This window comes from Spironucleus salmonicida, chromosome 7 (genome assembly GCF_000497125.1).
Source record: "Spironucleus salmonicida strain ATCC 50377 chromosome 7, whole genome shotgun sequence".
Classification (NCBI taxonomy): domain Eukaryota; phylum Fornicata; order Diplomonadida; family Hexamitidae; genus Spironucleus; species Spironucleus salmonicida.
Window position 1 is genome coordinate 1,460,067 of NC_090602.1, and position 17,236 is coordinate 1,477,302.

The 17,236-nt window shown below is 28.1% G+C and overlaps 15 protein-coding genes across 15 annotated transcripts; 5 read left to right on the forward strand and 10 right to left on the reverse strand. All coding sequences in view use genetic code 6, as the record gives it.

The window, feature by feature from the left end:
* Positions 1–7: 7 nt before the first annotated feature.
* SS50377_27654 (uncharacterized protein) lies at positions 8–1,366 on the forward strand (the record flags this gene model as incomplete). Its single annotated transcript, XM_067911439.1, has 1 exon — positions 8–1,366. The coding sequence occupies one exon, from the start codon at positions 8–10 to the stop codon at positions 1,364–1,366; it is 1,359 nt and encodes a 452-aa protein (XP_067762126.1).
* Positions 1,367–1,407: 41 nt separating this feature from the next.
* Positions 1,408–2,094, forward strand: SS50377_27655 (Cytochrome b5-like Heme/Steroid binding domain-containing protein; the record flags this gene model as incomplete). Its single annotated transcript, XM_067911440.1, has 1 exon — positions 1,408–2,094. One exon carries the CDS (start codon positions 1,408–1,410, stop codon positions 2,092–2,094), a length of 687 nt encoding a protein of 228 aa, XP_067762127.1.
* Positions 2,095–2,104: 10 nt separating this feature from the next.
* On the reverse strand, positions 2,105–2,503 carry SS50377_27656 (F5/8 type C domain-containing protein; the record flags this gene model as incomplete). Its single annotated transcript, XM_067911441.1, has 1 exon — positions 2,105–2,503. One exon carries the CDS (start codon positions 2,501–2,503, stop codon positions 2,105–2,107), a length of 399 nt encoding a protein of 132 aa, XP_067762128.1.
* A 124-nt stretch (positions 2,504–2,627) lies between these two features.
* On the forward strand, positions 2,628–4,928 carry SS50377_27657 (uncharacterized protein; the record flags this gene model as incomplete). The annotated part of the gene is made up of 1 exon (XM_067911442.1): positions 2,628–4,928. One exon carries the CDS (start codon positions 2,628–2,630, stop codon positions 4,926–4,928), a length of 2,301 nt encoding a protein of 766 aa, XP_067762129.1.
* Positions 4,929–4,935: 7 nt separating this feature from the next.
* SS50377_27658 (uncharacterized protein) lies at positions 4,936–5,679 on the reverse strand (the record flags this gene model as incomplete). Its single annotated transcript, XM_067911443.1, has 1 exon — positions 4,936–5,679. The coding sequence occupies one exon, from the start codon at positions 5,677–5,679 to the stop codon at positions 4,936–4,938; it is 744 nt and encodes a 247-aa protein (XP_067762130.1).
* A 601-nt stretch (positions 5,680–6,280) lies between these two features.
* On the reverse strand, positions 6,281–6,844 carry SS50377_27659 (uncharacterized protein; the record flags this gene model as incomplete). The annotated part of the gene is made up of 1 exon (XM_067911444.1): positions 6,281–6,844. The coding sequence occupies one exon, from the start codon at positions 6,842–6,844 to the stop codon at positions 6,281–6,283; it is 564 nt and encodes a 187-aa protein (XP_067762131.1).
* A 30-nt stretch (positions 6,845–6,874) lies between these two features.
* Positions 6,875–8,095, reverse strand: SS50377_27660 (uncharacterized protein; the record flags this gene model as incomplete). Its single annotated transcript, XM_067911445.1, has 1 exon — positions 6,875–8,095. One exon carries the CDS (start codon positions 8,093–8,095, stop codon positions 6,875–6,877), a length of 1,221 nt encoding a protein of 406 aa, XP_067762132.1.
* A 359-nt stretch (positions 8,096–8,454) lies between these two features.
* Positions 8,455–9,360, forward strand: SS50377_27661 (ATP-binding protein; the record flags this gene model as incomplete). Its single annotated transcript, XM_067911446.1, has 1 exon — positions 8,455–9,360. The coding sequence occupies one exon, from the start codon at positions 8,455–8,457 to the stop codon at positions 9,358–9,360; it is 906 nt and encodes a 301-aa protein (XP_067762133.1).
* Positions 9,361–9,373: 13 nt separating this feature from the next.
* Positions 9,374–11,347, reverse strand: SS50377_27662 (uncharacterized protein; the record flags this gene model as incomplete). Its single annotated transcript, XM_067911447.1, has 1 exon — positions 9,374–11,347. The coding sequence occupies one exon, from the start codon at positions 11,345–11,347 to the stop codon at positions 9,374–9,376; it is 1,974 nt and encodes a 657-aa protein (XP_067762134.1).
* A 306-nt stretch (positions 11,348–11,653) lies between these two features.
* SS50377_27663 (DinF protein) lies at positions 11,654–13,243 on the forward strand (the record flags this gene model as incomplete). The annotated part of the gene is made up of 1 exon (XM_067911448.1): positions 11,654–13,243. One exon carries the CDS (start codon positions 11,654–11,656, stop codon positions 13,241–13,243), a length of 1,590 nt encoding a protein of 529 aa, XP_067762135.1.
* Positions 13,244–13,256: 13 nt separating this feature from the next.
* Positions 13,257–13,508, reverse strand: SS50377_27664 (uncharacterized protein; the record flags this gene model as incomplete). Its single annotated transcript, XM_067911449.1, has 1 exon — positions 13,257–13,508. The coding sequence occupies one exon, from the start codon at positions 13,506–13,508 to the stop codon at positions 13,257–13,259; it is 252 nt and encodes an 83-aa protein (XP_067762136.1).
* A 23-nt stretch (positions 13,509–13,531) lies between these two features.
* On the reverse strand, positions 13,532–14,116 carry SS50377_27665 (uncharacterized protein; the record flags this gene model as incomplete). The annotated part of the gene is made up of 1 exon (XM_067911450.1): positions 13,532–14,116. One exon carries the CDS (start codon positions 14,114–14,116, stop codon positions 13,532–13,534), a length of 585 nt encoding a protein of 194 aa, XP_067762137.1.
* Positions 14,117–14,146: 30 nt separating this feature from the next.
* Positions 14,147–14,584, reverse strand: SS50377_27666 (uncharacterized protein; the record flags this gene model as incomplete). Its single annotated transcript, XM_067911451.1, has 1 exon — positions 14,147–14,584. One exon carries the CDS (start codon positions 14,582–14,584, stop codon positions 14,147–14,149), a length of 438 nt encoding a protein of 145 aa, XP_067762138.1.
* Positions 14,585–14,628: 44 nt separating this feature from the next.
* On the reverse strand, positions 14,629–16,215 carry SS50377_27667 (uncharacterized protein; the record flags this gene model as incomplete). Its single annotated transcript, XM_067911452.1, has 1 exon — positions 14,629–16,215. The coding sequence occupies one exon, from the start codon at positions 16,213–16,215 to the stop codon at positions 14,629–14,631; it is 1,587 nt and encodes a 528-aa protein (XP_067762139.1).
* Positions 16,216–16,293: 78 nt separating this feature from the next.
* On the reverse strand, positions 16,294–17,178 carry SS50377_27668 (uncharacterized protein; the record flags this gene model as incomplete). Its single annotated transcript, XM_067911453.1, has 1 exon — positions 16,294–17,178. One exon carries the CDS (start codon positions 17,176–17,178, stop codon positions 16,294–16,296), a length of 885 nt encoding a protein of 294 aa, XP_067762140.1.
* Between the last annotated feature and the right edge of the window lie 58 nt (positions 17,179–17,236).

Here is a 17,236-nt window from a genome sequence, read left to right on the forward strand (position 1 = left end):
TTTCAAAATGTCTTAATTCTTTCCCGTCAATTACTAAGCAAAATATGCATTAGATTATGAATAAAAATCAATTAAATCAAAAATTAAGACATAACATTATGAAAGAGAAGTATTCGAAGATAAAGATATAGTCACAATTAATTAATATTTTGATATATTTTCAAAAATTTATAACAGGACATTTGATATCACAACTATAACTAAGTTAAAGGTTTATCTAACATAATTGTAAGAATAATTGCGAATTTAATGCAACTTAGAGCAACCTATCACAATATATTAATTTTTAAAAAATAACTATACGGCTTCATTATAGTTTAGACTAAATGCTACATTTGAATATTAATCTGTTTTTAATTAATTACAGAAATTTTTCGTCACTGAATCTCAACTTAAAGATATTAAAAAATGTTATAAATTAACTTTACATTATAGGGTAGATAGTCTAATATTAAATATGAGTTATCATCTCATGAAGTTTTTACAATAGTTTAGTGACTTAAATACAGATCTTATAGGGTTATCCAAAAAATTTTATTAAAGGAATGACATAAATTCAGACAACTCAGATTCATATGTAGTAATGAAAGATATGACACATTATCCTTAAAAACACATTGACGAAGGAAACATAGTATAATTGTTTAATGATATTTATAAGCCTAATGTCAAATGTTTGTCATCATCTGATATGCTTAAAGAAGTAAAACTTCTTCATGCTGAAATTTAGAAATTAGGTAGTTTTGTTACAATTAAGTAATATATCATTTCAAAAACATAGGTTTCTTGTGACTGTTGTTTTAAAATTAAGAATTTAATAATAAATAAATCAATTGAAAACCTTTAAAAGTATATTTTAAATGAATAGTTTCTATCAGATGATGTTAAAAATATAAGTATGACCTATTATAGATTATGTTGTGAATTTTTATAAATATTTTGCATGTTTAGAACATATTTAGTTAAATTAAATAATCTATAATAAGATAAAGATTTAGAAAATACCTCTGTATTTGATTTACTGTAAAAAATAACTCGCACTAAGTTAGAAGTTGATATCATAGATAATTATAATATAAATCTATAACCAGAATATTGTAATGATATTACAAAAGAGCAATCGACGTAACAAAATATTTTATAAGATATCATACCAGATCCAGAATATTATACTCAATAATAATAAATATAATTAAATGAATGCTGTTGCTAAACTGAAGACATTTTAATTGAATCTAGACATAATTAAGAGTTTAATTTAGAATTAAGAGTAAATAAATTATAACATGATGTTAACATCATTAAATAATAGCAAACTTCCATATTAGACATATTGTAATTAGTTTTGGAATAAATAAAAAAGTGAATTTTATACATTATATTAATATATTTTTTCTTTCCGCATAAATGCATACCCATACATTTTTTACTCCAAAAGAGATAAAGGAACATTGCACTCCTTCTGATTGCTGGGTTTCAAAGTTTGGTAAAGTATATGATTATACCAATCTTATTAAAAGGTCCCCAGCAAAATTAGTTGAAGCATTATCGCGCTCGGCTGGAGAAGATGTTTCATCTTGGTTTGATCCAACAACTGGAGATTTTTACAAAATTTCTAATCCATTAGACGAAAATGATCGTTATCGCTTACCCTTAGGATTACCAACACTTCATACAGCTGATGTATATTCTCCTATTTAATAAGAGATTGACCATCAGCCGATCACAACAGTAGATGCAGCATCACCCACTGTAGAAAATCCATGGTGGAGAGATCAATCATATTGCATTGGAAATTTAACAAAAAATGCCAGAGAAATTGATATACTGAACAGTCTTACTAGCTAAAAACATAGATTAGAAGTTGCAGATGAACTTACCATTGCTGAAATTGCTGGAAGATATAACAGATTTAACTCAAATTGTTTGACTGGATATTAGTGGCGATTTGACGGTTAGCCATTGAAAATGGATGATACCTTAACAAATAATAAAATCATGGATGAAAGACCAATATTTTTAAAATTAGGATGGCCTTAGGATTAGTGGCATATTCCATGCATAATTTTAGTTTGGAAGGACGAATGTATGTGATATTTTAATTTCACTCATATGCCATTAAAAGCGTCGTATAAGACCCAGATCCACCATAATTTTCTAAAATTTCATATCTTAAAAATTATGATTCTGCTTAAACATCAAATATCCATTCACCAGGGCGTTAGGTTAAAGTTTAAGAAGTAATAACTTACCACTCATTCTATATTTTGGCATAAAACTTAATAACCTTAGGGTTTTGATTATTTTCACCATGTAAAAATAATCCTATTTATGTAATTTTAGATACTTTTTAAAGTTCAAAATCAATATGTTAAGGTAATGGAGCATATGCTGAAGAAAACCAACATATCGAAGGGTCTCTTTATAATAAATTATCTATACCACAACCGTGGTGATATTAAGAAGTAAAGTCTAATACTTTTGCTGAGTTGAATAAATTCATTATTCAGGAAAGAAATAAGAACATATAACTCTTATTATTATATTATATATACATTTAAATAATGATAGAATGGCCAGTTCCTATTGTGCTTGAGGAGTTTACTTTTGACGAAGACCTACTTTTAATGTCTACCTATTTTACAGAAAATGAATAAACATTACATGCTTAACTTTTAAATAGATACCAGCAAGCCCATTAGAAGTTTCCATAACAATATCCAAAATCACTATAATTTAATAAAAATTCGAATATCTTGAATCATCGACTGACAAATTTACTTTTAGATAAATAATACAATAATTATCGAGAGGCAATCGTCAGATCACTTAATGTGGTTGAAAAAGATGAAGAAATACTATTTGATGATTTTGCTTAATCTTACATGCAAGAGAGAGCAGCTCTAGCAGAAGATGCTAGAATGTATGGAAAGGATAAACTCAAGGTTACACTTGGAGGTCCAAAAGCTCCAACTTATTAAATGCGCAGAGTTTAAGTTTGCTCTTGTTCAGATCTATTAACAAGAGAGGCATTAGCAGCAAATGATCTGCTATAACAAGAGGAAACAGCACTGTTAGTTTATCTTAATGATGAGGAATGCCGCTGCCCAGTGCCACATACACCAAACCATATTTCACCTTAACTTTTCGAAAAATTTCTTTTATTCACTCGTCACCCGTTTATAGTTCAAGAATTAGCCAACATTGATGAAATACTTGAAGATCATAGTAACAAATCTGAATTTTTATTACAATCAATATTGGATATGTTAGTCGGAAAAAGAAAATAGAAAATTAATATTTTAGAGGAGTGGAGAAACATTATGGAGTCAAAAGTAGTGAAAGAAGTACTAAAAGAATTTGAATTAGCGATTCAGGCTATAAAAGGGAAATATGAGAAACTACTTCAGTCGGTTTTGAACAAATTAAACGATAATTATTCAGAAATTTTAGTCAATATTATGCAATTTTATGAGAATTAAATGAAAATTTGCACCGAAAAGGTATCAGTTTTCTCTAAAGTGTAATTACAAAATGATAATATCATAATAAAATAAAAACACTTAACTAACATAAATACTGCAATATTTTAACCGTTTCAGATATTACCTAATTTGCTGACGTCTGCACTTGCGTTAGAGAGCGATAAATTTATAGATGCTTGTATTGTGAATATAGCACTCAATATTGACTAATAAGAAATATATGGCAGTTTTATTCTAAGTGAATGTTAATTGATTACACCAGAAATTTGTCGCAAAATATTATAGAAAATTTAGACCTAAAAATTAGGTAATTATTATAAATAAGCTATTTCAAATGGAAGCATTAAATTGGAAGACTTTTAAAGTGAAAATTTCCAAAAAGAGATTATTACTTATTCACAGAAGAATGTAAGATATAACTCTTAGTTAATGCTTAGTAAAGAAAAAGAAAAAGAAGATATGACGATTACGATGCTGTAATATTAATAAAGTACTTAGAGCAATTCAAGTTTCGAAAGCTTAAATAATGTACCATTAAGAAACTGTCTGATACCATTTGAATACCTAATAGAGGAAGTAAATGCAAGAAAAGTAGTGCTTAAATAAGAATATTCCAAATTATCGGAACAAAATTTGAAGGATTTAATTAATTAAGGTTAAGAAGCATTTCCTGAACTTTTATAAGAAATATTAGATGAAAGAATATAAATGTTATTAAGTAAAACTTATAATAACATAAACTCAAACCAGTTAGTTATAAAGTATGATAAATCTTATTCATTAGATCCATCTTTGTCTTAAGCAACAGTTTCTTTAAGAAATTAGTTTATAAGGATATAACCAAATAAGTATTTAACAAATAAATCATAATCTAAGATTTATGTGGAGATATTGTTAAAAGATATCAAAGAAGCAACGGTAAATTTGGGTATCTTTGATGAAAATAATTAGGATTAATTGGTATATATTACGTCAGATGGGTATGTTTAAACTATGACAGAGAAGAAATATCTTGGCTTCGAACTTCCTGAAAATTGTATTATTTCCATTTTAGTAGATTGTTATGCTTAAATAATTGAATACAAAAGTAATGGGTAACGACTTTAGTGTAGCGATGGGACATTATTAGAAGTAATTTCATTTTAACCCATGGATTAAAAATTAAACAATAAGAATAAACTTTCTAATAAAGGGTTTTTAAATGAAGAAACTTTATAAAATTTTTTAGATATCTATAACATCACTTAAAAGTCAAAGGATAGATAAAATGTATAGGAAATTCAAAACTAAGCAAATAAACTTGACAATAGGAATGAAATAGAATTCTATATTGGAGCAGAAGTATATAAGTATGGAAAACAAGATATTAGCGTTAAATTTTAATTTGGCGAACCATATTTGTTAAAGTGTCCTGCAGGATATGGAAGTAACGGGTGGAAGTGAAATTATATCATTCAATATTATTAACCCTAAAACCACCTGCATTTCCATCTTCAAATATATCATCCACTGGTACATCGAGTATATCTGAGAATTCTTTACATACGCTAGAAACAAGTCGTTTTGCATCTTTAGAGGAAGGTTTTTCATCTGCAGTAATCATCTTATCAACTTCTTATAGTTCTACCATTTCAATCTGCTACTTGATATCTTATAATTATTCATTAATTTCATCATTAAACTAAAATTTATCATAAATGTTTGAGCATGTATTAATCCAATCATCTGCATAAACCATATAATCTAACTATTATCCCCAATCTTCTAGTTCTGCATAATCATCTAAAGTTCCCAAACCCAATTTTTCCATTATAAACTTTTTTCTAGATTCTTGCTACCATTTTAGTCTTCTTTATTTTTTACATAATTCTACCTAAGCTTTAGTTGCTGCTGGCCTGGGTACAGCTTTAGACTTTAAAAAAATTATATCCTCTTTGCCATCAATGGGCGTCCATGGTTGATTTGTAACCCTAATGTACCACAATCTTTTATCAATTACACCGGTTTCTCTTTCTATAGCATAATTCCTTGGTGCAGTTACAGAAACATCAGTAACAGATTATCCGACTAGAAAAATTTTATAATATATTTTAGGTAGAAATTAACCGTCACAGCTTCCAAGCCTAAACTTTAACGTAAAAGGAGTTTGAAATGAATCTAATAATGAATATTAAGAATAATCTAACAATTTCATAAGAGATAATGGGTTAGTCTATTAGGAATCTGATAATCTAAATATGGACTATTTAACTAATATAAAATAATTTCTATAAATAATTCCTTTCATCATTCGCTACAATCTTTTCACTTTAACTAAAAATATATATTCATTTTAACTAACTGGTGATTTCTTATATGCATTAAAAATAACAGAAGCTGCGTTAACGTAGATCGGCTGACTAGATTGATAATATTTAAGATAAACTTATGATTGTATATATTTTTATAAAATTATTCTACCACAATAATCTCTAAATGCTACATTTCTAAATTCAGGTTATGAGTTAATTATAGGTTCTTTATACTTTACTTCATAGAATGTAACGAATTTTTTAATTAATTTCATTCTGGGTGTTTCTTCTATCTCATAAGATGAATCATTCTATTTATAAAGCTTATTTAAATAAATTTTATTTTTAACACATCTTTTAATAATAAATATTGACATGGAGTACTACAAAAACTAATGGCTCCTCTTCCTTCTAAGTTTTCTTAGTAGTTATATTTCTAACATTTTTGCGATGTTAATAATTTCAATATAATATATTTAATATACATCATTCCTTATTATTTTCTCATTCGCTTTTAAATTCCATTATGAGCGATTAAACATAACTTTGTATCTATTAATAACTAAATTCTACAAAAAGATTATCTTACCAATAGCCTATTATTTCCTTAATAGCTACTATTTCCTTGAATTTAGTTGGTACCATTGTATTTTATATGTCAGATCCTGATTAGAGCAACTATTCTTTGATTAAGGTCAGCCTATACTTTTATAGATGATTTCCTATAATAATAGGGCTCAAATTCCACTCTGAAGGCATATATCTTTAGATTGAGACTGGTTTTACTTTTTGGATGCCTAAAGCAGTTGCTACGACAGCAAAACATTAGGATTTAAGAGAATTCCATTAAAATGAAGATTTATTGAGTATTTCTTCATCTAGATGATATTATTTGCGGCAGGATGGTAGGTTTTTAAATTATGAAGAAATAATTATACCAGAAAGATTGTAGGCTTCAGTAAAGTTAGTAAATATATATTCTAGGTCTATATAGTGTTCTCCTCTCACTTAAACTGTTGTAGTTTAACTTAATAACTATTAGCTGTAGGAATCATAATCATCCATCATAATAAATATTTCAAATATAGTATATAATAATCATTTAATTTGCTTTTCCAACTTAGCTACTTTCGAATTTAAATCATCTACTTTCATAATAACTTCTTAATATTAAATCGAAATTAGATCTAATTTATTTGTTAATTTTTGCTCTAAAAGTTATAGAAACCTTTTAATTTCTAACAAATCATGAGATTATTCCGGTTACTATTCAATTTCAACAGTCTGAATTGATTATATTTAGCATAAACTTTTCTCTGTTTATGTTGACTGTTATTATACTTATTCTTTCAATAGTTCTTTTTAGTTACTTAAAAGCAATTTTGCGGACTCCTTAGAAAATAATATTTCATTTCTTATTTCACTTTCATTGGAAAATTCTACATATTTTTACTATTCTATACATACTGATTATATTAATTTTTCCTAAACTATTAAACTATCAATAGAATTTTCAGAATTTTCTTTTTATTATTAAATTAAACCGGTTTGTACTAACTATAATGGATATTAAATTTTAATCCTTTTATTCTCTTTTAATAAAAACAATACACTTTTATCATCTTAAAAAATTATTCTAGAATTATTTTTAGTCTCAATTTCATTCAGTAACCAATTTCTTAGTATACATAAGCTTTTGAGAGATTTAATTAAAATTTAATTAATTCTTTTTACGTGATCTGGCAAACTTGATTTAATCCCACATTAAACTGCTATCTTTTCTATTGAACTTGATATAATAAGACCTGATATTTCAAAATTACAAGTGCACACCTATGGAATTTTCAAATGAGTTATAAGTTATATCAATGAATCTGAACTATAGTTTTATTTTATATAACTACTAAATTAATCCAAAGCTTTAAAAACATCTGCACTAGACAGACAATTGTTTTATGGCTAGTAAATTTGATTAAAAAGTGTGCAAAATATATCCTGCTCTTATTTTATAAAGATCATATGTGGTGTTACTTTCTGTGTCGTCAAGAATTCAAATTCAATAGGATTTTTTGGTTAAAAATGATCTATTGATTCTATTAATGGTATTTCGTATTCAGTAAATTACGATAAAAATTAACATAAATGATGAACTAAATTCAATATTAAGGAGTCGTTACGATAGGTGCTGTTAAGATGATAAATAGTTATAATCTTTTCCTTCTACCTAGATGTAAAAAAAATATTTGCTATCTCATCTAGAGGCTAATAATATTCAAATCCACAATAAAATTTAAATTATAATGATGCAGAGATGTTCATTTTAATAAATGAAAATATTGTTATTCTGGAATCAGTTGGCATGCTTTAGTTAAGTTGTTTAGAAACTACATTGAAATATTCTTTAACACGCAAAAAATTATAAAAATGAAATTTAAATCCACAAATCTATGATAACTTTTAGAAATACTCATCTATAGTATTAATAGTTACTAAACTATCAAAGTATTTTAATTATTAACTTTTAGATACAATACTGGAGTTATTTTTTAACTAACGAGGAGATTATTCATATTTTTAATTTTTAATATATTCTGTCATTTTTTAAATACATTTAAATTTTTTATATATAGAAAATGTTATATTATTAAATTAACGTTGACTATTGTACCCACTTTAAAATGACATGTAATATTATTATTGGTATGGCCGGTTCTGGAAAGACAACATTAGTATCATAAATTGTATAGCGTGAGAAAGCATATGTTATTAATTTAGATCCTGCTGTTTAAACTTTGCCATACTAACCGAATATTGATATTCGAGATGCAATAAATTATTAATAATTACAATAAACACATTAACTTGGACCAAATGGTGCAATATTAACTGCACTTTCTTTGTATGCAGCAAGAGCTCCGTAATTAATTACGCTATGCAAGAATGCTATTTCTGAAGGATATGAATAAATAGTGGTAGATGCTCCAGGATAAATTGAAGTTTTTGCATGGTCAGCGTCAGGTGAAATTATCATTTCTCTATTTCGAGAAACTTTTCCTACTGCTGTTATATACTTAGGCGATGGTAAAAGGGCTGCATTGCCTAATAATTTTGTATCTGGTATGCTTTATTTCTTAAGTATAAAGTAAAGACTTCAGTTAGAAGGATAAATGCTAATTTGTTACAATAAAATTGACTTATTGGAAAAATAAGATTTAGCTAGACTTTAAAGCTATTATTAAGATTCAATAGCTCTTTACGACGCATTTGACGATTCAAATTTAATGGATCAGAATGACTTCTCATCTCCATTTCTAGAACAAATTGTAACTAATTTAGACGAATATTGGCTTAATGAATAATTCTGCACCATATCCTGCTTATCTGGAGAAGGCTATGCAGATATGATGGATAAATGCAAAAATATCCAAACTATATCCCAAAAGAATATGGACGATTTAAAGTAATAGGTAGGCCTCGAAAAGTTCAATCAGATTAAGGAATCTTTTGCAACACTGAAAATTGACCTCAATGAGGAACACCAGTAAGAAATCGAAGACTAAGACAATCTTGATGGGGTTGACTGAAATAATTCAAAATTCACTATAATACCAACACGCAGATCCCGTTCCCCAAAATTGCAATACCCCGCTCTATTTTAACCATCTAATGTATTTGGTAAATAGGCACTTAAACGACTTGCTAAAGTTTCCCTTTCTCATAAATTTTAACTTTGCGATCCCAACCGACCAAATACTCGAAATCTCCTTCGCGCAAGCATGTAAGAACTCCAGAAATTGCCCCAAAACCAACGCCAGAATCGTACGCAAATAGGCCTTTTGACGTGCAGTGAACAACGGTGTCTTTGGCTAGAATAGTTGTAGAAATGACTAGATCTTATACCAAATTTTCGCAGTTTTTAACTTGCTGGAAAGTTGATTTGATAGTTTCTAAGTTAGAAATTTATAATAATCTAAAATCAATAACGAATTAGACAACTCCGCGAGAGCCTGATACTATCAAGCTCTCGTTATGAAGCTCTATGAAAAATATAGAAAAATCTACTTATAGGAAGGAAATTAAGTGAAATTCCTTTTATTTAAACAAATATATGAAAATCTTTCCTGTAGAATCACCTGCTGCGAAAACAGGAAATTCTCCAGATAATATCGTGCAAAGAGCATTATATTTCATGTTTGCAGTAAGTCTTTTAAATTTTGAACAGCTTTTTGATTGAAATAACAGGATCCCATCTTAATAGGTAAATAGAAATACGTAAAGTTGGTTTTAGCAGCATCCTACTGCAATTTGGATGGTCTAGTCTGTACTATTTAACAGTGTAATTGATTTTATACTAGTATGCAAATTTAAATGAAAAATTAACTTTAAATTAGAATTGTAAACTTATAAATTACCATCTTCTGAGCCAGTAAATAATAACTATGTGTATTTTGAGTAACACCCCGAGTTTATTTCTTTATCTGCTAACTATTGGCTTTAAATAACCTTTACCTTTTAATATAGATTTGTTATCTATAGAATCGTATTATCAAGAAAATGGCAATTTACTCGATTTTATTACGCTTAAATATTGATCTAATTCTTAATTCTTATCCCTTAAATGAATTCTTCTTTAATTAAAAATAAAACTATAGTACCGAATTCTTCTAAGTGAACTTGATAAAGTTTAACCGTTTTATTAAACTCTAGCAGATAAATGGTGTCTTTAAATACAAACAAACCACTATTTTATGATGTTTATTATAATTAAAGAAAATTATTTTTGTATGATGAAATTGATCCATTTTTATGCAGGCAAATGATGTCTTCATTAAAGTGGATTGCATTAATAACAGTTTGTTGCTTTGGTAAAGTTATAGTCGCGTTTTTTGTCTTAATAATACCATTTTTGTAAAATTCTACATTGTTTACTGTGAAACATTACGGTTACTGTTGAAAATTAATATTCTATTATAAATCAGTTTTAATTGTTTCAAAATTTATTAACTGTTATTGATTTTAAATTTACAGTATTGCACCATTATTTTATATTATAACATTATCTGTAATTTTACGAATTCCAGCTTTATAAAGTTGAATCTCACCAAAATTTTAATCGAAAAAATTTCCATTTTCGCTACCTGCTGAAAAATCAGTGATACTGAATGTTCTTGACTTAAATATATGACATGAATCAGTAAATGTAGCTATTTTTCCAGACGAAAAATTATTCTTATGAATACAAAATACTGGATAAGATGGTGCACGTATCTATTTATTATCATCTCCATATATAGTACTACCTGATCCTCCAAATTTACCATCTCCATAACTAAAAGCTGTACCAAATTTTTATCTGGCCGAAACTAAATTAGGATAAATCGATAGAGGGAGAGTGTTAACTTAAGCATACTTAACCGTCTATTATATTAAATCAAATTCTAGAACTTGATATTATCCAGCTAAATAAAACACATTATTATGTTTTTGAAATGCTTTTAAAATATGAGTAAACTAATCAAATATAGGAGAAATTTTTTTAATTTGATGACAATTATTAATATCTATCTGCATTATTTATCGTGATTGATAGTAATATACAAGGTCCCCTTCTTTTAATAAATGACTGGTTGGAATTAACTCTATAGAATATTTAAGCATGACAAGGAGTGGTATATTCTAAATATTATATATGTTTAATTGTTTTATATAGCCGCTAATATATATAGAATAATCTTAATTATTAAAAGAAAAACATTATATTTTGTTCTGAATTTTAATTTTATCACTTTCTTTTAATTAATATTAGTTTTTTCAAATATACTGTTAATTATAAATATATAATAATAAGATTATATTTACACTCCTAATCCATATAAAATGGATATAAAAGAGCCGTCAGTGCATGCGTCAGCACGTTCGCGCTCTTAAACAGCACGTTCAGCTGTCTCAGCATAGCAAACAATTGAATCTGTAACCATGAAAATTACTATAGACCCAGTTAATCTTCTCTTAAGAAAGGAAACATTCCCAATGTTGTTCACCTACGTTTTAGATATGTTAGTTATGGCATTTTAAATGTATATTGTATGGCACTATATCGGTGCAGCAGGTGTTGCTTAATTATCATGCTGCTATCCAATCTGTTATTTTGTCTCATAGGGTGTTCCTCGTGCAATTGCATAAGGCGCAGTATCAACGCTCACCAAAAACATTGCTGACAATAAAATCAAAGATGCCGATAAAACAGTCATTTATTGTTTTGTTATCCAGTTTATTTATCTTATTATTGCCTTATTTTTGGCATTCTTCCTTTCAATTTCTTTCTCCCAAGTTGCTGGACTCGCAGATACTGATACTAACTATGCCGCCGGATACATTCCAATAATCTGTACACTTGGAACCCTCTTTGGAATTTTCAATTAAGCGACCATAGGTCTCTTATTAGCAGAAAATAAATTCGTTATAAATATGATCAGATCTGTAGCTTCATCTCTTTTAACTCTGCTTTTCCAACTTATTTCTTATTAATATTCATTGGCTCAGGATTCTAAAATTTCATTAACTTAGCTTGCAATCGGTTAGGTTATTGGTTAATTCTTTCCTGCTGCGATCATGGCCGTTTATTATTAAGATTTCAAGCCTGTTTCATTTTAAGGTGTTATTAAAGCAAAACTAAGCTTATTGAAATTCGCAAATTTCGGTGAAATCGGATAAATTGCACTCATGGCAGCACCTAAAATTTCACAATTTGGTTCATCAAGTATTTTATAGTTATCATGTAATATTGTTGTTACCTTAACTTTCACAGAAGCCTCTGATATTGAAGTTGCACGGATTGGACTATTTGTTTATTGGCTCTTTTTCATGTTATTTGGATTTGTTATGCAATCTTATATTTATATATCTTAAGCTGCATTAGGCCTGAATTTAATTCTCAAAAAATATATTCGTACTAAAGATATTTTAATGTAATCTCTAATTTGGAGTATTATTTTGCAAGGAATAATGTTGATTTTAGGCTTTGTTATGGCCTCTCAGATTGTAGGATTTTTTATTCCTGCAAGTTAGTAATAGTCTAAAGATTTCTTCCTTCTCTATGGCAAATTATATATAGAAAATGCACCATTATTACCAATTATCCTTATTCCGTATCAATTCTGTTAAGCACTTTATTCTATTGAAAATAATTGGAAAATGAATTTATTAATCAATCTCATGCATCCAGTTATTGGAATTGTTACTTTATTGACTATTTAATTCACTGTTGGCGATCGTGCAGATCTTTATTACGTCCAATTCTATGCAGACTTATTCTCAGGATTTGCTGCTTTGGTATTATTAGCCAGAAAGCTTTTCGAAGTCATGTAACTTGCTAAAATCGAACTTAAACGTCTTAAGAAGATGAAAAAAAAGATGGAAGAAGAAGGTTTAGCCCCTCACGAAGACGAAATCGACAAGATGGATTGAGTTATAAATTTAGTCACTTAGAATGTTATTATAATTTAAATATTGCCTTTCTAAAAGCTTCAATAGAGTTAATTTATACATGTGTTGCAGCAGACAAGATTTTGTAGATTTATTCTATTTCGTTTATAGTTTCTTGATGTTTTTTGGATAGTTCATCATATTGCTCTTATTAATGTTTCAAATCATTGAAAATAGAATTATTTTCTATAGAGAACTTGAGCTTGTGCTGATTTTATTGTGCCTCATTGGTCATGCATTTTTTCATTCCAAGTATAATAACAATAATATTCACTTAATAGTACTTTTTAATTAAATCATCAGTTTTTCCAGCTTCTATTCAAGGATGCCTACTTTTTACTCTGTAACGTCCTTAATCATTGATTCTAATATTGTTTAGTTTTGGTACATCTGCTTTTGAGCTTTAGACTATTTAGTAATCTTAGCCTCTATGTCTTAAGACATACATCTTTTGATTTCTTCAATATCACGCCTTTATGACTATTATTCATCAATTATTTAGTTCAATTACGATTAAATTTTGATCATGATATTAGTATCCTCATCTGAGCTAGTTTTTTAAAATGAACCCTTTCGTGAAATAGGTTCAATTTCAGTTTTTTCATATTCATTATGATATCCAATCTAAAGGTCATATAGACTATCATTATCTGCCTCAGCTTCTGATTCTGGTATATTTGCGTACTCTTTATATTTTTCCTAAGACGGAAAAAACTATTCTAAGTCTGTCACAGATTCTTAGCTTTTATGTACCAAATCTTTAGGTAAACTATTTAGTAAATTTACATCGTTCTGCTACATCTTAGATGATGAAGGGCGTTTAATTGCTGATTTAAATGGTGCTTTACCTTACATTTTAAATACATTAAATACTTATATATAATATCACTCAAAATACTTTTGCAACACTTGAAGTCGCTAGGTTTTCAATAATTTTAAATTAATAGTATTTACACATTATCTTAGCGGCTATTCATTTTTCTATTCTGAAATTGTCTTAACGAAAAAACTAACCGGTGAATTTGGAGGTTTTTACTATTTTAATGTTGCCGAAAGCTATGACTTGTGTGCTGATTTTAATCTGCTTGATGGTATTTTAGGTAAATCTGTATCTTTGCAGAATATATCATATGATATTGTTCTATCAAAGTTGTTGTTATCATATAACGACAGAGAAAGGTTTTATGTTTTATATAATTATGGTTTTTGCTATTAATTCTATCTAAATATAGTTTATTCATCAGAAAATTATAGTGTATTTAGCCTTAACTTGTTTTTAGATCTTAATTTAGTAAAATAATCAACAAAGTCAATTTCTTTCATTATATAAATACAATTTGGCTTAAATAAATTACCATATAATAATATCACTTTCTTTTTTTGAGTCGTTTTTTAAGTTATATTTGGAATACAACCATACCACCAATCGAATAAACGATTACAAAAACTAAATAAATCCCACCAATAACAAAAACTATTATCAGAACAATAAGATAATTACTATTGACTATTTAGTCTAAGAAAACTGTTGAATAACTTTTTGTTCCCGCCGGTGATGCCCCTCTAGTTGTTATATTAACTAGGACAGCATGACCATCAAGACTCCAGTCTATATATTGTTAGCAAGTCCAACCTAACACATTTTCTATTAAATCATCACACGTCATACAAACTTCTGGAACAGTATTAACATTATAAGTTATATTTCTTTCAAACTTTCCAGGATAGCTTTCAGCAGCTCCAAAATTGGTCACCCAAACTTTATAAGTAACTGGATATGAAGTAGTAAATAAGCATGTATCTAAGTTTGAGCTAGGTGGGAGTCTAACACAGAACTAACCAGACTTTACTATTAGTTGTCCAGATGATGAACAAGCTAGAGACGACTTTAAATTTGTTGCCTTTATCATACCAAGTATCGTAAAATCTTAGTAAAATATTATAAATCCTTCATATTATAATGTTTCTGTAGTTGCCATTTTAACTGTTAAATCAATACATTCCTCTGGTCCAATTGTCTAAGTAACTTTACAGGATATCCTAATAGCCTAAGAAGGTTGTAAATCATATTTACCATAATCTCTTGAGAATTAGTAAACTGTATTATTTGATGTCTTAACTGTTATCTTATATGATACTCTATTGTATTTCTTTTGTACCATTTATTCAAAATATATTCTCTAATATGTCTGATTCATATTGTTTTGAAATGTTACTGCCCCACTAACAGCTAAAACCCTGACATAATTGAATACTTCCACATTCCTTGGACCAACTATGATATCCTAAAAGTCTATTATTAAACTACTTCCTGATTTTAAAATAAACTAAATCATCCCTGACAAAAAGGGCTGAATAAGGACTGATTAATCTATGTTCATTTCTGACAAAAGTAAATTAGTTTATCCAGTAGCATAATCAAATCCTATAAAATCTTTCAGTAATCTAGTGAATTCTTACCCACCAAATGTTATTCTAACCTTCAAAATTTATGAATCTTTGATAATATCTGCACAAAATCCAGTAGAAACAAGAGCTGCTGAGAAAGATTGTTCAAATATAGTTACCACTGGTAGTATATTAAAACAATTTTGGAGTTAAAGCTTTAAGTCTTCAAATGCACCTATCTCAATCTCAGTAAACTCTGCATAAGAAGTCATTATTACTCTTGCTGTAATAATATCGGAAGAAAACACCTTCCCTGCTGGAATGCTTAAAATAATTGAAGTAGTATTTACATAAATAAAATTTGATATATCTTATGTGAATGATAAATTTGCTGAGTCTTCATAAGTTACAGACAATCCGTCTGGTAAAATTTCACACGCTGTATTTCCAGTAGAAGCTAAAGATACAATAATCTAACTTGTAGCTGCTATATGCTGTATTTTAGAAGATATATTGTAACAACTAGTAAGATTAACAAGCTATACACCAGCTAATAAAGTTATCATTTTATATTGGTTAATTGTTTATATTTAATTATGATATTATAAAAACTATTAAATAAAACTAAAATGTACCACAGTCAATCAATACATACCAGACAGTTTCGTTAAGATAGATTTACAATGTTTATAGCTTTTTTCTATCCTATCTTTCACCTATTGTTGCCCTATAAGGCTTGAGAGTATTGAAATTTCCCCTTAAGTAAATGGTACTACATCAGCAAAAAATCCTGGTACTCTCTTTTTAACTATAAGACCTAAAACTTCAGCGGCATAACCTGTGATAGCGATAACTTTAGCATCAGATAAGGCTTATGTTTCAGGATTGAGTCTAAATTAAATATCTAATTCGGAATCATCCTAAAAAATAAAAGTTAAAGCAAATCCTGGAAAATCAGTTGGTGAAAGCTCTACATCATCATTCTGTATATAATATGCAGCAAGCTTAATATTATTTGGTGAAAATGAAGCATATTTAATGTTCGTAATTTTAGTAATGTGCTCATCCCCTGGTCCTTCAGCAAATGAGTCAAAAGAAGTTAAGAACTCTTTTATATATTGTACATTTGTCATTCTTAATTTTTAGAAGAATTTATCGTGAATAGAAGATATTTATTAATTAAATTGTTTTTCTGCTTCAGCACGAATTGCAGCCGTTGCTAATGTGAAACTAGTGGATAATGCTTGTGAGTCCATTGAATAGTCTAAACCATCACAATATACTCCTAAATCCACGGAAGGTTATACCTATTATTAACACTGCATTAATTTTTACAGAAGCTCCTCTGCCGTGGGAGCCTCAGAATTAGTCTATTATTAGAGTGCATTTGCCTTGTAAGAAAAAGTCTCCAAAGATGCAGCCAAAAGTGAATTAGATGGTGCTGATGCACCTGATAATATTTAAGAGAACATATCCATTTACTTTTGTTATTCAACATCATCGTTTATTTCAAAATTAGGAAGATCCATTAATTTAGTGGAGTGGCAATAAAATTAGTATCACATACATATAATATTTATATAATAT